Below are 13,156 nucleotides of genomic sequence, written 5' to 3'. Positions count from 1 at the left end.
TGTGTGTGTGTGTGTGTGTGTGTGTGTGTGTGTGTGTGTGTGTGTGTGTGAGAGAGTGAGAGAAAGAGAGAGAGGGGAGAGTGTACAAAAAGAATGAAAGAAGGAAAGAGAAGGAGAGAGCAAGGCAGTCATACAACCATGTCGTTAAACATAAATAAACCGGATAAGAAGTTAAAAAATGATCAACCTTGCATCCATTATTCTAGCAAGCTGGTTGTAAACTGTGAGCAGGTGTAAGTGTAACTTTGCTGTGAGATATGTGTGTGTGTGTGTGTCTTTTTGCAGGAGACTTGCAGTGTAGTTTGCTGAGGTGAGTAAAAGGAAAAGGGGGAGACCACCAGCACACCCCCTCATTTCTTTGTCCCACATCCCAGCAGACCCCTCCCCTCTCTGGGCAGCAGTTTGTCAGTGAAGGGGTCCAGCTGCTGGAGACTGGAGATGCCAAACAACCTGTCAGAGATAAGAGGCGGCGGACAAGGTATGTGCAGCACCCACAGCACTCTTGGGGGATTGCTGCTGACTGGAAGGGCTGGGAGGGCTACAGATACCACAGTCTCATATATGATAAGGCAGCCCAGTACACACTGTTACGCTCCAGTGTTGAAACGGGATAGTTGCACACTTCTCTAACATAGGAAAGGATGTTAGCCTCTGTGGTTATCAGGTCCTTCATATATTAAAACTGTTAACTGCAGTGCACTTAGGAGAGTTTCCACTCATGAGGTGCTGATGAGACCATAAATATCCCACCGGGAATGTTAATTGCTGGTCTAATCTCAAAAAAGAACACTACAACAACTTCTCTACCAAAAATCTCTAAAATTTATTCCATTAGAAATCTGTCTTTAATTCCATAGGACAGAAAATGTTGTTGATCACAGCTATTTATCACCACGTGGAAATGGAGGGTGAAACTTTTTGAAGAGAATCTCTGAACAATGTTGTTTTCACAAGTTAACAACAAACCAATCTTTACAAATCTAGAGAAATAAATACTATTTGCAGGGACAATGCTATAAAACACAAACTCTTTAACTTCTCTCGTCACACACTCATCAAACGCGCGCTCACAGTCACACAAATCAAAAACATATTGAGGAGCGATCTGCTCTCTGCACACTGACGGATTGTTAGAGCACCTTCTCACATCTTACTGCATATATAACAAAAATCCTGGGTGAAACATAACTGCAGCAAAAAAAAAAAAAAGTAAAAAATAAACAGCTTCTATTTTGCACAAAGAACCACAATCTTTTTACAGTTAACACAGGCAGGTAAATAACTCTGTACCGTCGGTGTGTGAATGTGAAGAAGTTCAATCAAGATTCAGACTCTTTTGAGCTGCATTCCTCATGTCAAGAAACGTCACTGGGCTCATGAAAAATTCAGAAACAAGCAAAACAAATGGGACAACACACTCACACACACATAAAACACTGCACTCCAACTGGTCAGCTGGGGACGGTAGAGAGGCGAGTGCTCATGCGTCGGCCCTCTGAACGGAATAAGATGATTGGTCAGCTGGGGGTGACTGAGAGGACAACAGTGACAGATGCGTGACGCTGAGTTGTGCATTTACCCAGAATGCAGTTGAAACAGTGTTTACAGGTCCCTCGGCCTGTAGCGTGGTCTAAACAAACTGTTTATCTCTATGGTACAGCGCCCGCAGCTACCACTGCCTGTCTCATTGGAAATTAACTCATAGCATTCTTGAGCCGAGCTGACACAGCCTTTACATAAAAACACTCAACAACACACACACATACACAGATAACTCATGCCTTTTCTCCTTCGCTAAGACTGAGCATGGAGCTGTGCTTTGCTCCACTAAAGAGGGAGAGAAAAAAAATGGTCTCCCTCTGGCTCTGCTGTGAGAGCTGAGATTATTTTGGTCAGTAAATGTTACTGCTTGTCTGACAGTGGGTCACAATTTACATCCTTCACAATGCAGAGAGCGGGAGTCATTGAGAGAGAAAAAAAACAACCTGGTTCTGTTCACGGTTTGGCCTTTAACAGGGCTCACAGTGCAAACATTTGGATGACATCAGTCTTTGGATTACAGGACGACAATAAAATACAACTTTGATGTTCATTGTGCTGCTCAGAGGGGGTTAGTGTCTTTTCTTTTTTCTCACACGTCTGGATTTTTGTGAAGTTTGAACATCCAAGCCCTGCTCCATCCAGCACAGGGCGGGAAACATTACAAACAGATGAGACCACTTCACACAGCACAAGATCACACTTTTCACAATTACAAAGGAAATATCATATTTAGTCCGTATGGAGTGCAGCATCTTTCAGATTAGCAGAATCCGTTGAAGGTGAGACAAGGAATCTCTCAGGTTTGTCCTGGTGTTGGCGAGTTAGGAGGCTGCACTCCACTCAGGGAGCCCACACCTGATGTGTGTGTGTGTCTCTAGTGTGTGGTAGAGTGGAGGGGACAGGTTGGGCGTGTAGCGAGGATACTCTCTGAGAGGAGGGCTCAGCTGCCTGCTGTGAATGTTTTCAGAGCTCTGGCCTTGGTAGAGGTCGTGGGAGATGGGCTCTCCCAGTGGCGGAGAGCTCTGGTGGGCTACAGTGCTGAGCCGGGAGCCCTGAGGGCTGGAGCTATAGGGAGGGTGAGGGGTATACGGTGGGTAAGGTTCCATGGGGGTCATCGTCGAGGGGAGCGGGCAGGTGTACGACCAGGATGCGCAGCTAAGTTCATCTAGTCTGTTCTCTGAGCCTGCAAACATGCACGCCTGACGCTGTCCCATGTCTGAGCTGTAGGGGGAGTCAGTGAGACCCAGGACAGAGTTGTTGGTTAGGCTGGCTGGTGGGGGAGGGGGGTAGGAGGAGGGGTGATAGTAAGACTCGCCCTCGCTTGGGGAGCTACCAGGGAAGGATTTCTTGTACGGATGCTGGCGGTTTCCAGAAGAACAGTTCTCCTCCACTGCAGAGAGACAGAGAGAAAAAATGTAGCTGATTTTCCATTTGACACGATGAGAACAGGGAGAGTTCCTGCTTCCTCGTTTCGACAGTCAGCCGGGAACAAAATGTACACACCAAAGAATTAATTGAACCTTAATTTAGACAAAGTATGACACTTTCAACGGTGCCAACATTAAGTGGTATAAACCACTTAATTCTTAGTGTTTGTCAGAAGAGTCAGTGGAGCTCATTTCAAGTTGGCACTGAACACCTTCATCAAATCAAACAATCACTTCCACCGTTAAAGGTTTCCGCTTCAATTTCAAGAGCTTCTTGTGTGGCTGCGTGCAGTTAAGACGAAAAGAAAAACTATAACAGAACAACAAAAATTAAAAGAAGTTCTCGGTGAGGAACAAGCCAGCAGCATGTCACGATAACTTGGTTGGATACCACCAGAAAATTAGTTCAATAAAAGCATGTGAGCATGTGTGCAAATATTACACAACAAAGGGAGCGCCCACGAGGAAGAGATCTGCTCTGAATGGCTTGAATTTATTCCAAAACGGGATTAAGAGAGCAGAAGTAATACATTTTATCTGACAATTGTATAACAAACAACAGATAGGGAGTAGAGGTTGTGTGACCACACAATCAGTATTTCTAATATTTCTTTTCCAGACATTGATTGAGTCCAGTGATTTTCAATGTGCTGCATAAGTTGTTGTTTTTTTAAATAGTTACTTTTTTTTTTTTAAATAATACATTCATTTACTCCTGAAAACATCTGGATTAACCCATATAGGTTGAGTAAATGACCAATGAAAAATTGAGTTACACCATTATTTAAATTAAATCTATTTACAGTCAACACTGAATATTCATCTCGGTGCAGACGGATGCAAATATACAGAATTAATTTCCTACATCAATTTTCAATTTATCATGAACCAAAACTTTAGAAGGCTTTCAATTTGAGGTAGAAAGAAAGAAAGACGGTGTTCTTAAAGATATTCTCCAGGCTTTCACTGTTTCCTTTGCTTTTGTTCACTGTCAGTGTTTCAACCATGTTGCGGTAAGAACTTTAACAGTAAGTTGTAGAACTCTGATATTTCTGGGTTTAGAAAGACTGAAACTTGATAACACAAATGTAGAATTAGGGAGCACAACAAGTTCTAACAGTGTGATTTCCACAAATCCATCTGTGCCCTCACGTCAGGACAGAGATTACTTTCTTGTTCACATCTTGAGGGTGCGTTTCTCGTTTGCGCTCTCTTACCTTTCCTCTTGCTGCAGTGGTAGACCTGTGGCTGTTGGCCGTGCTGCAGGTGTGGAGGAGGGAGGGTGTAGTGGGTGGTGGGAGCGCTCAGCACCGCCCGAGGGCTGCTACTGCTGTTCAAGCCATTCTCACAGCTGTAAGGGGACCCGGCGGCTTCGGGGGAGCCCCGCAGACCCCGAACCTCCCCGTTGAAGGGACTCCCAGTTGAGGATGCTCTGTGACGGACGGCGCTGCGAGGAACCACAGGGTAGTCCTTCCTGAGACAGAAACATCTGATGTTATAGCCTCAGGTATGCAGGCCACAACTGCCGTCCCTGCCTGGGTGCAGGTATTTGTACTCTGTCCTGCCAGCTTCTATCAGTTATACTCTTGTTTTTTTTCTCTCTCTTCTTTCAAGTCTACTTAGCTGTTCTCCATCCTCTCAGCTCTGATCTCTCTCTGTAAACACAGCCCTCTCTGTGAACTCTGTGGTATGTAGGGGACAGCGGGCCACGTCTCCCTGACTCGCGCTGAGATCGTGACACACACACGCACACACACACATCAGTGCTGCTGTGAGATAATTTGCCACTCTAAAAATAAACATCCACCCATGTGTCACTTCAGATAGACTCCTCTCCTCTCCACAGACCACAGCGGCACAATAACACAGGGGTGCTGCATTTCACATCACCCCCCCCCCCTCCCGCCTCGTTCTCATGCCCTCCCCGCACTAACAGCCTCTCCCATTGGCTCACTAAAATCTCTAAATTGCCTGACACAACAACACTGCAGAAGTCGTAATGGAGATTAGTTCAACACGCAAGCAGACACCAGGCAGGGCCATCAGCTGATCAGCAGTGGCAGTCCGATACACCAGCAGCAACGTGATATCATCCGTCTATCAATGCAGCACAGCCGCTCGTGACGCAGGGACGTGTTTGTGCTGCACGCTCTGGACAAGGTTTCAGGCCAAGATCAACCTTCAGGTGACAGCGGCTCAGATCTTTTTACCACTTGGCTCAGCTCAGCACACACACACACACACTCGTGTCTGAGACCATATGTACGCCATCATAGCAGCCCCGCCGCGGCGAGGAGTGAAGAGAATAGAATTTGTCTCCTACTCACCCTTGTAGTTTGGCCATGCGGTGCAGCTCGTTGTCGTCACTGCCTCTGAAGCCCTTCGCGAAAGGATTGTTCTCGATCTTCAGCTGAGTAATCTGAGGAGGACACCCTCGACATTAGAGATACAAGCACATGCAGGTCCACACACACACATAACACACACGAGGGCTCATTCAGTTTTTTAACCATTCTTTTCATTGACTGAACGTCAGTTGTTTACTATCAGCAGTGGCGCTGCGAGGCCCTGCAGTTGGGAAAAGCAGCCCGGCCGAAGCTGCGAACGGCTAACATTCCTCAGCCGCCGACGTTTCTGACGGAGTGGCCCGTCTTCTCGCCAGCTGACACAGAATAAACTGTTTACCCAAACAGTCGCCAGGTTTTAGGGTTTCGAGCCAAAGCTTTTAGAGGTCCTGAGCTGTTGGCTTTGATGTTGAAGTCATCAAAGTTTTCTCAGTGATGTCATGGAGGGAAACCTTTGGGTTTTGAAGGATTTCATTTGGTTAAAAACTGAGCCCGTCACACAGCAGCAACACGGACAAAAGATCTGACCTCAGAGCAGTTCTAAACACACTTTGAAGTGCTGGTGATACTGATGCCTCCCCGGACTCCCGGCTCTCTGCTGGAGGCTCATCTTCAGACTGAGGCGTATTTAAACAGCTCGTGTTTTGAATCAGTATCTAGATTTTATTGTATAAAAGTACAATCAACAGTTTGGCAGTTTTTTTATTTTTTTATTTTTTTTTTGGGGGGACGCTTTCAACATCTGATGCTTTTAGCCGGTATTACCGCAAACAATGACAATAAGTTATGAAATTCAATAAATCTTTAATTTTGCACTTTTGTATTTATGCGTACATAAAACCAACTGATCAACGATTGACGTTTGTGAAAAACGTGATTTAGATAATTTACTGTGACCAAAATTATCTACACTACAATGTTTTGTAAAAAAAAATAAAATAAAAAAATAATATACTCACTCTTTTTGAAACTATGTATAAACTATATTGGATGAACTGAAAGTTCTCTTGGGCTCATGTGTGTTTATTTTTGAAAATATTACATGCGATAAATTCGAGCATTTTGCACCGAAGCTTGAGATAATTGTCAAATTCTTTTACATTCTCAAGCGCATGGAAAAAAGAAGAAAAAAAAGACACCGTCATGAAAAATAAGTAAATAAATTCACTGCAGGAATTCAGATCAATTATTTACTTGGATATTTGATGAATGGTTTGTTATGAAATGTGATCAATTACAATTTGAAAATCTAATCAGCAGAGAGGCTTAAAGCTGTAATCTGTCTTTCTAGTGTGCCGAGGAAACGGGATCCGCCAAGATCAAGAAGAAACAGCCATTAAGACCAGTGCTCGCTCGCTCTCTCTCCCTCTCACACACACACACACACACACACACACACACACACACACACACACACACACACACACACACACACACACTTTTTGACATGTTTACAAATACAGAATAAGGACACATTACCAAAGAAGATACAAATAGACTTTCTGGATACACAATACAGCCAGTAATACAAACAAAAGAGAGTATTTGTGTGTGTACAAGTATTTCTATCTTTGTGAGGGCCAATCTGAGTTGTTGATCATTTTTGGGGAGAGAGGACATTTTGGTCGGTCCTGTTTAAGACTTTAAGTTAGTAATTGGGTTTAGGTACAGTTCAGGATGATGAGTGGGGAAGAGACACCTCGTTGGGTGGGGGGGGGGGGGGGTACAAACTGATCGTCAGAATTCCAAAAAAGATTGAGAAATGATTAAAAAGCACTGTTTGTCAAAAGATAAAAACAATACACTACGACAACAATGATATTGAAAATAGCAGTTGAATCTTAAAGATTCTAATTTAACTGTTTGGATTGTCGTGTGTGTGTGTGTGTGTGTGGGGGGGGGACACAGTTGTTCTTCACTGGCATGCTTATTTTTGGAATCCTCAGCTGAAAAGTCTGGGAAAATCTGATTTAGTAGATACATCTGAGTTTAAAATAAGTCGTCAGTCAAAAGAGAGCGTGTACTTTTTACTCTTTTTTTCTAGCCAGTACTAGAATTGTAATTCATTTTGCATTGATCATGGTTATTTGATCAGTGAGTTATATTACAGGTCTATTTTTAAGTAATTTGTACTAGTTTTTTTTTTAATGTGTATCAGTTTTATTGTTTCGTTAATTTTACATTCATATATTTGCCTGTGCTTCCCAAGTTGTTGTTTTTGAATTCTCACGTTTGTGTCCGTCTTCTTTAACATGTACCGCTGCCGTACTGCGAGTTCCAGCGTTCCCTGCTCACCTTGTGGTTCTGGTAGGACGTCACGGCGATGAACGCCGTCTCCGAGAAGACGTGGGTGCAGAACGCCGTGTTTTTCGAGCCGAAGCCGTTGTTCTCGTCAGCCTTGACAATGTGGAGACGAGGCTGGTATTTGTGCATGGAGTTGAGTATTATCTGTACAGGAGAGATGGAGAAAGTGAGTCTGACAGACCCGTCATGTTCCCACCAGCTGAGGGGACCTGGACTGGGGGCCAGATGGAGGGTTTAGTACCCACGGACTCACCATGGACCTGACAGACGCCAGGAGGTGAAACGCAGTTCCTGTACATTCTTCTGACTACGACCAAGATTCTTAAAACTACTGGCGTCATTAGAGCCGCATACTTAATAAGAAAGAAAGTCTCCTACTAAATTTTATGACATTAACCTTCTTCACACTGTCCGCTTCAAGATTTTATCAATCATGCATGTTGACGTGTCTGAAAAAAAGCTGCCATGCTACAACAATAATTCCCTTCACAGCTAAAAGTTTGATTTTAGAATCAGCAGCATCAGCAACGTCTTTGCTCTGAATCACACTGAGTGGTCTGAGAGATGGTACAGAACTTTCAAAATACGTGATCATGAACCTGGCAGCCATCTCAGATTATTTACAGCACAAATGGACTTGGAGTGGAGTTTGCGTGTTTATGTTTACCGCCACTCAGTGACATTTTTTTTTTTATTTATTCAACAGTTTGTCTTGGGACTCGCCATTTTAACTGTCAACAAAAAAAAAAACCCATTAGCCTGACTCAGACTATTTCCCACGATACCGAAAAGTCCACACGTGCTTTTTAATTGAATTGCTACCCCCCCCTTTTTTTTTTTATTTGCGTGAGCGCGTGCACGGTAGTTAATCCGGAGGGGCTCCGTTTAATCGCAGTGACGTGTCCGCTGGTGACACGCCGCTACTAATGGACTTTAGGGTCTTTGAAATTATTACTAAGCAGCCTGGAAACGTGATGTTTTGTGTTTTGCGTCCAACAATCCGCGCGGGCCTGCTGCTCCTGCGGTTGGGAGCCTAATTGGTGCGCAGCGCGGCCGCAGGCTGATTTGTGCAGTGTTGTGAAGTCCGCTGAGTTATGCGCAGGAGAACGAGCTTCATGTGCTGCGGGATTTCTCCGGGTTCGTCCTGCTGGACGCGGTGCGATCACTCTTCTTCAATTAAAAACACCTCTCAGGGCTATTTATTTAAAAATGAACACCATGTGTAAAAAGGCCAGTGGATCAGTTGATTTGTGTCCCCCTGTTTATTAAAAGTCCTAAAATAACGTCTGAATTGGAATTTAAACACTTATCCTCGCTTTTTTTTTTAAACAAAAACAAAACATGCTAATAGTGGAAGTCTTACATGTCCAAACGGATCCAGGTGGTTGTTGGTGAGTTTGAGCTTCTGGAAAGATACGAGCTGGCGGCTCCAGTGAGCCCCGGTGGCAGGAGAGTCTGGATGGACGTAGAGCCTCCCGGGCATCGCAGGCTCTGCCTTCCCAGTTATCGACCTATGTGGCCGAGAAAGTGCAGCAGATGAGAAAATGGCCAGACGTTGACGTTGACTGGGTCACAGTGGTTTGTCTGACCGGCCGAGCACTGCTTTCATCGGCGCCTCATGCAGCAGGAGGCCTCGCTGCACACAAGACTATTAGGCTTTAATTAGATAGGCAACACACACACACACACAGGCAACACACACACACAGGCAACACACACACACACAGGCAACACACACAAGTTTACATAGAGCCACATCTAAACCCTGGACCAACCTGCACAAATTAACTCCTTCCTAAATTTGGCAATCGCTTATACAGAGGAGTTTGTGTGTGTGTGTGTGTGTGTGTGTGTGTGTGTGTGTGTGTGTGTGTGTGTGTGCGCGCGCGCGCGCGCGGGCCACAGAGCAAGCCTCCTGGGATAAAACGATAAAATAAAGCACAAACTATAACAATATTTTTTAAGGTAAAACTTTTAACGGTTGATCTCTGGGTGGGCGAGGAGGTTCCTAAAGCGTCCTTTGACTTCCTAATGTTTTCTAAATAGGGAAACTAAAGGCTGGAATTTTATTAATGGATACTGCAAACGTATAATAGTTTTCTAACTGCAAAAAAGGAAAAGTCGTCTTTTGGAAAAAAAAAAAAAAAAAAAAAAAAAGCAGGACCGAAGTGCAACTAAGTAAATTCACAGTTTCAGTTTTCCACCCTTTTAGTTGGAAGGAAAGTTCCAGCCAGAAACACAACTTTTAAAACACAACAGCAACTTATCACGTCTTTTAAACTCGGAGCCGGAACTTTGTGTCCCGGGACTTTGTGTCACTGCAAGTTTATCCGCCGTTACACGGATACAGCGAGAGTTCCACTGATGCGTCTCAGTGGGACTTTGGCGTGGGTCTGTTCGGATTTCCCCCCTCAGCACAGCACGCAGTTGAATGGGAGACTTTAATCCAGTCTGTGCCGTCTGTCCGCCTGGTGAACCCTTCTTACTGTGATTTAACCGGCGGGCAGACACGGGGGGAAACACGGGGAACTAGGCCATCCCAGTCTACAAGCACCCGACCTTTACTCTGCGCGCAGGCGGGGACAGAGAGGAGGATAAACCCGCAATAACTCGGTTAACCAGATTTGCATTCAGAGGTTTCAGACTCATGAATTCATGGAGATCCGTAAATACACAGGAGGATCAGAGTGGCAGCTCGATACGCCAGGAGGTTGGAAGGCTAAATTAATTTCGTGTACGTCTGAATTACTTTAATTTTTTTTTAAAGAGTGTGTTGGTGGAGGCCTCTGCTGTTAAAGTGCATGTTCAGAAGTTAGATTACACCGTCCATTACGGTAAAAATTCTAACTTTGCAGATACAGGCGGCTATTTGTTAGCAGTTTCCCCCGAAACTTTGACACACAAATCTAAAAGTTCCATCTTGGTCGTTCACAGAATCCAGCAATTAGCCCGAGCCTCACTAACCATTTGTTGTCTGCAAATTTGTAGCGGTGGTCGTCCCCGGGTACGATGTCCATGAGGAGGATGTATTTGGTTTTTGGGTTGAGCCCCGTGACCTTCACCTTGTAGCTGGGGAACATCCTCCTGCAGAGGGAAAAATATCGATGATATCAATTGTATAAACGCAGGAGGATGAGAATTAGATATGCATAGGCCCAAATTGAGACATGAACCCCTGCACATGCGCGCTGAGACTTACTGTGTGTGTGTGAGTGTGAGAGAGAGAGAGAGAGTGTGAGTGAGAGAGAGAGTGAGAGAGAGATGTGCAGATAAGGAGAAAGTTTTATTTTTCAAAAGGGAAAGAAGCAAAGTTGAAATCTTTTTAGAACATTTCTCCATCTCACCTTCCGGCCTTGGTGATGATCATTTCAGTTCCAACTTCATCAAACTTGGTCCAAAGTTCCCTGTCATGAAGGAAAACTTTGATTCCCTCCATCCCCTGCAGCGAAACACACACCGCGCTCACTACCAGGAAGAAAACGGAATCACACTGCAGATTCAAAAACTTCCCCAAACCAACACAACCGTAAAGCACAAGATTCCTCAAATCACGTGCTTTTCTTGTGATTGTTGTTGTTGTTGTTTTTCGGAAAATCATACGTGTGACACAAGAAAAAAACATTATAAATTCAACCAGGAGTACACGGTGGGGCGGATGTTTCGTGCCGTGATTGACTTCTTCAGATTTAGGATCAACAATTCAACAATCAGGAGGCGCACCTGCTGGCTGGAGGCCGTCTGCGGAGAAACAGGTGAGTTCAACGCGTAGCTGTGATTCTCCTGTTTGCTCTCCTTCGGGGGATCCATGCAGTCCGCGTCTGGACGCTCCGCGAGGCCGAACTGGTCCCCTCCGTTTGCCATGACCCACTGACACACACACACACACACACACACACACACACACACACACACACACAGGCGCGCGCGCGCGGAAACATAAACATTTGTTTTATGACAATGAGCTTCTTTTTTTCTTTTCTTTATTTTTACAGAGCGGAAGGCTATTGAACATGTCGCGTGGCCAAAGCAAGTGAATTCATTTGGAAGCGTAGATTTTTGATATTTGAAATAAACGTCAGTCTCAGTTAAACTCAAACTCGACTGGAGTTCACGTTAAATTCAGGCGTGCACAGAACCAGAACTGAAGAACTGCATGCCACGAGGAAAGTCTGGGTTACTATTGCAGTGTGTGTGTGTGTGTGTGTGTGTGTGTGTGTGTGTGTGTGTGTGTGTGTGTGTGTGTGTGTAGGCTGAAACTCCAGGATTGAAGGTTCCAGTCTGCAAAAAATAACACAATGCTTGACAAAGTGCATCCAGCAGTCTAATCTAATTAGAGGCTTCCTGCACTTTAAAAAGGAGATTAAATGTTCACGAATTTGACCTTTAACATTGTTTGGGCTCGTGCATGTATCTGATGTACTGCATGAATCTGATGTACTGCATGAATCTGATGTACTGCATGAATCTGATGTACTCTAAACACTGCAGCCCGCTTTCCAGCCTCACTGGTCACGTTTAGAACGTTCCTAACTGGTGCCGGAGCCTTCATGTAGGTTCTTGAAAATCGTACTGAAGTGGAACTACAGGCGCCACGCTGTTAGAAAATGGAAGCAGCTTTTATATCAGTGACAGCGAGTCAGCTACTCAGACATCCAGTGTGTGTGTGTGTGCGTGTGTGTGTGTGTGTGTGTGTTGGGGTGTGGGGTGGATGGCCTCTCCGAGGGCCTTTACCTCAAGCGTACAGCTCCGCTCCTCCTGCAGAAAACATGCTCATCCTGCTCCAGCCAGCCTGATCGCGGATTTTCTTTTTATTATAATAATTTTTTTTTTTTTTTTAAATTGGAGCTTGTTTATTTGTCTTCTTTAATTAAAAAAAATCCAAACAGTCCAAACGTTTCGGCGTCAAAAATCCTCCATGTCCCCTGTGCTGCTTTGGAATATCACCGGGTGGTTTCGTGCGCCGCTATCCGTCTCCCTGCGCGCCCAACGCGGCTCGTCCTCCGCGCTTCCTCCCCTTACCGGCGGCCACAGCGGTGATCAGATCGAGAGCTGCTTTAATTTCTTGGTCATTTATCTCGCTGCTCTCCTTAACGCCCTCACCGCCTCAGCGCCAGCCCCGATCTGAACCCCCTGCTCATCAGATCCTTCATTACAAATGGAGTCAAGTCCGCCTCGCGCACACATCCCTCCCCCCCTCCTGCCTCCCTGCGCTCTCATAGGTCCGCGCACTGCATCGGTATCTGCTCCTCGAATCAGAGCAGCGAAACCGGCCAATGTCTCCCTCACACACACAAACACACACACACACACCGTTCAGGAAAGAAAGAAATCGTCTATTTCCCAAAGGTTTGTTGTTATTTTACGCACTGGCTTTTAGTCTCTGCAGCTTTTTTGTTGATTCTGTTTTATTTATTTACACCCCAAACTCGTGGCGTTAAAAAACTTGGGGGGGGGGGGGTCACTTGTCCTGCCAGCTAAAAAACTAACCTGTTGTTGTATAATGTCAGAATATTAAACCCTGTAAATAATTGAGCGTTT

The 13,156-nt window shown here is 45.0% G+C and overlaps 1 protein-coding gene across 1 annotated transcript; it reads right to left on the bottom strand.

Moving 5' to 3' along the window:
- Positions 1 to 789: 789 nt before the first annotated feature.
- LOC147259840 (T-box transcription factor TBX5-A-like) lies at positions 790 to 12,756 on the bottom strand. The gene is made up of 9 exons (XM_086206047.1): positions 12,350 to 12,756; positions 11,339 to 11,485; positions 10,963 to 11,057; positions 10,583 to 10,702; positions 8,982 to 9,129; positions 7,610 to 7,762; positions 5,297 to 5,388; positions 4,187 to 4,443; positions 790 to 2,932 (listed from the first exon to the last, which is right to left on the bottom strand). The coding sequence occupies exons 2-9, from the start codon at positions 11,477 to 11,479 to the stop codon at positions 2,364 to 2,366; spliced, it is 1,575 nt and encodes a 524-aa protein (XP_086062173.1). The 5' UTR covers positions 11,480 to 11,485; positions 12,350 to 12,756; the 3' UTR covers positions 790 to 2,363.
- Between the last annotated feature and the right edge of the window lie 400 nt (positions 12,757 to 13,156).

The sequence above is a fragment of the Aulostomus chinensis genome, chromosome 6, assembly GCF_037954235.1.
Source record: "Aulostomus chinensis isolate RoL2024-O1b breed Wild chromosome 6, RoL_Achi_v1.0, whole genome shotgun sequence".
NCBI lineage: Eukaryota > Metazoa > Chordata > Actinopteri > Syngnathiformes > Aulostomidae > Aulostomus > Aulostomus chinensis.
This window is presented reverse-complemented; position numbering and strand designations above follow the sequence as displayed.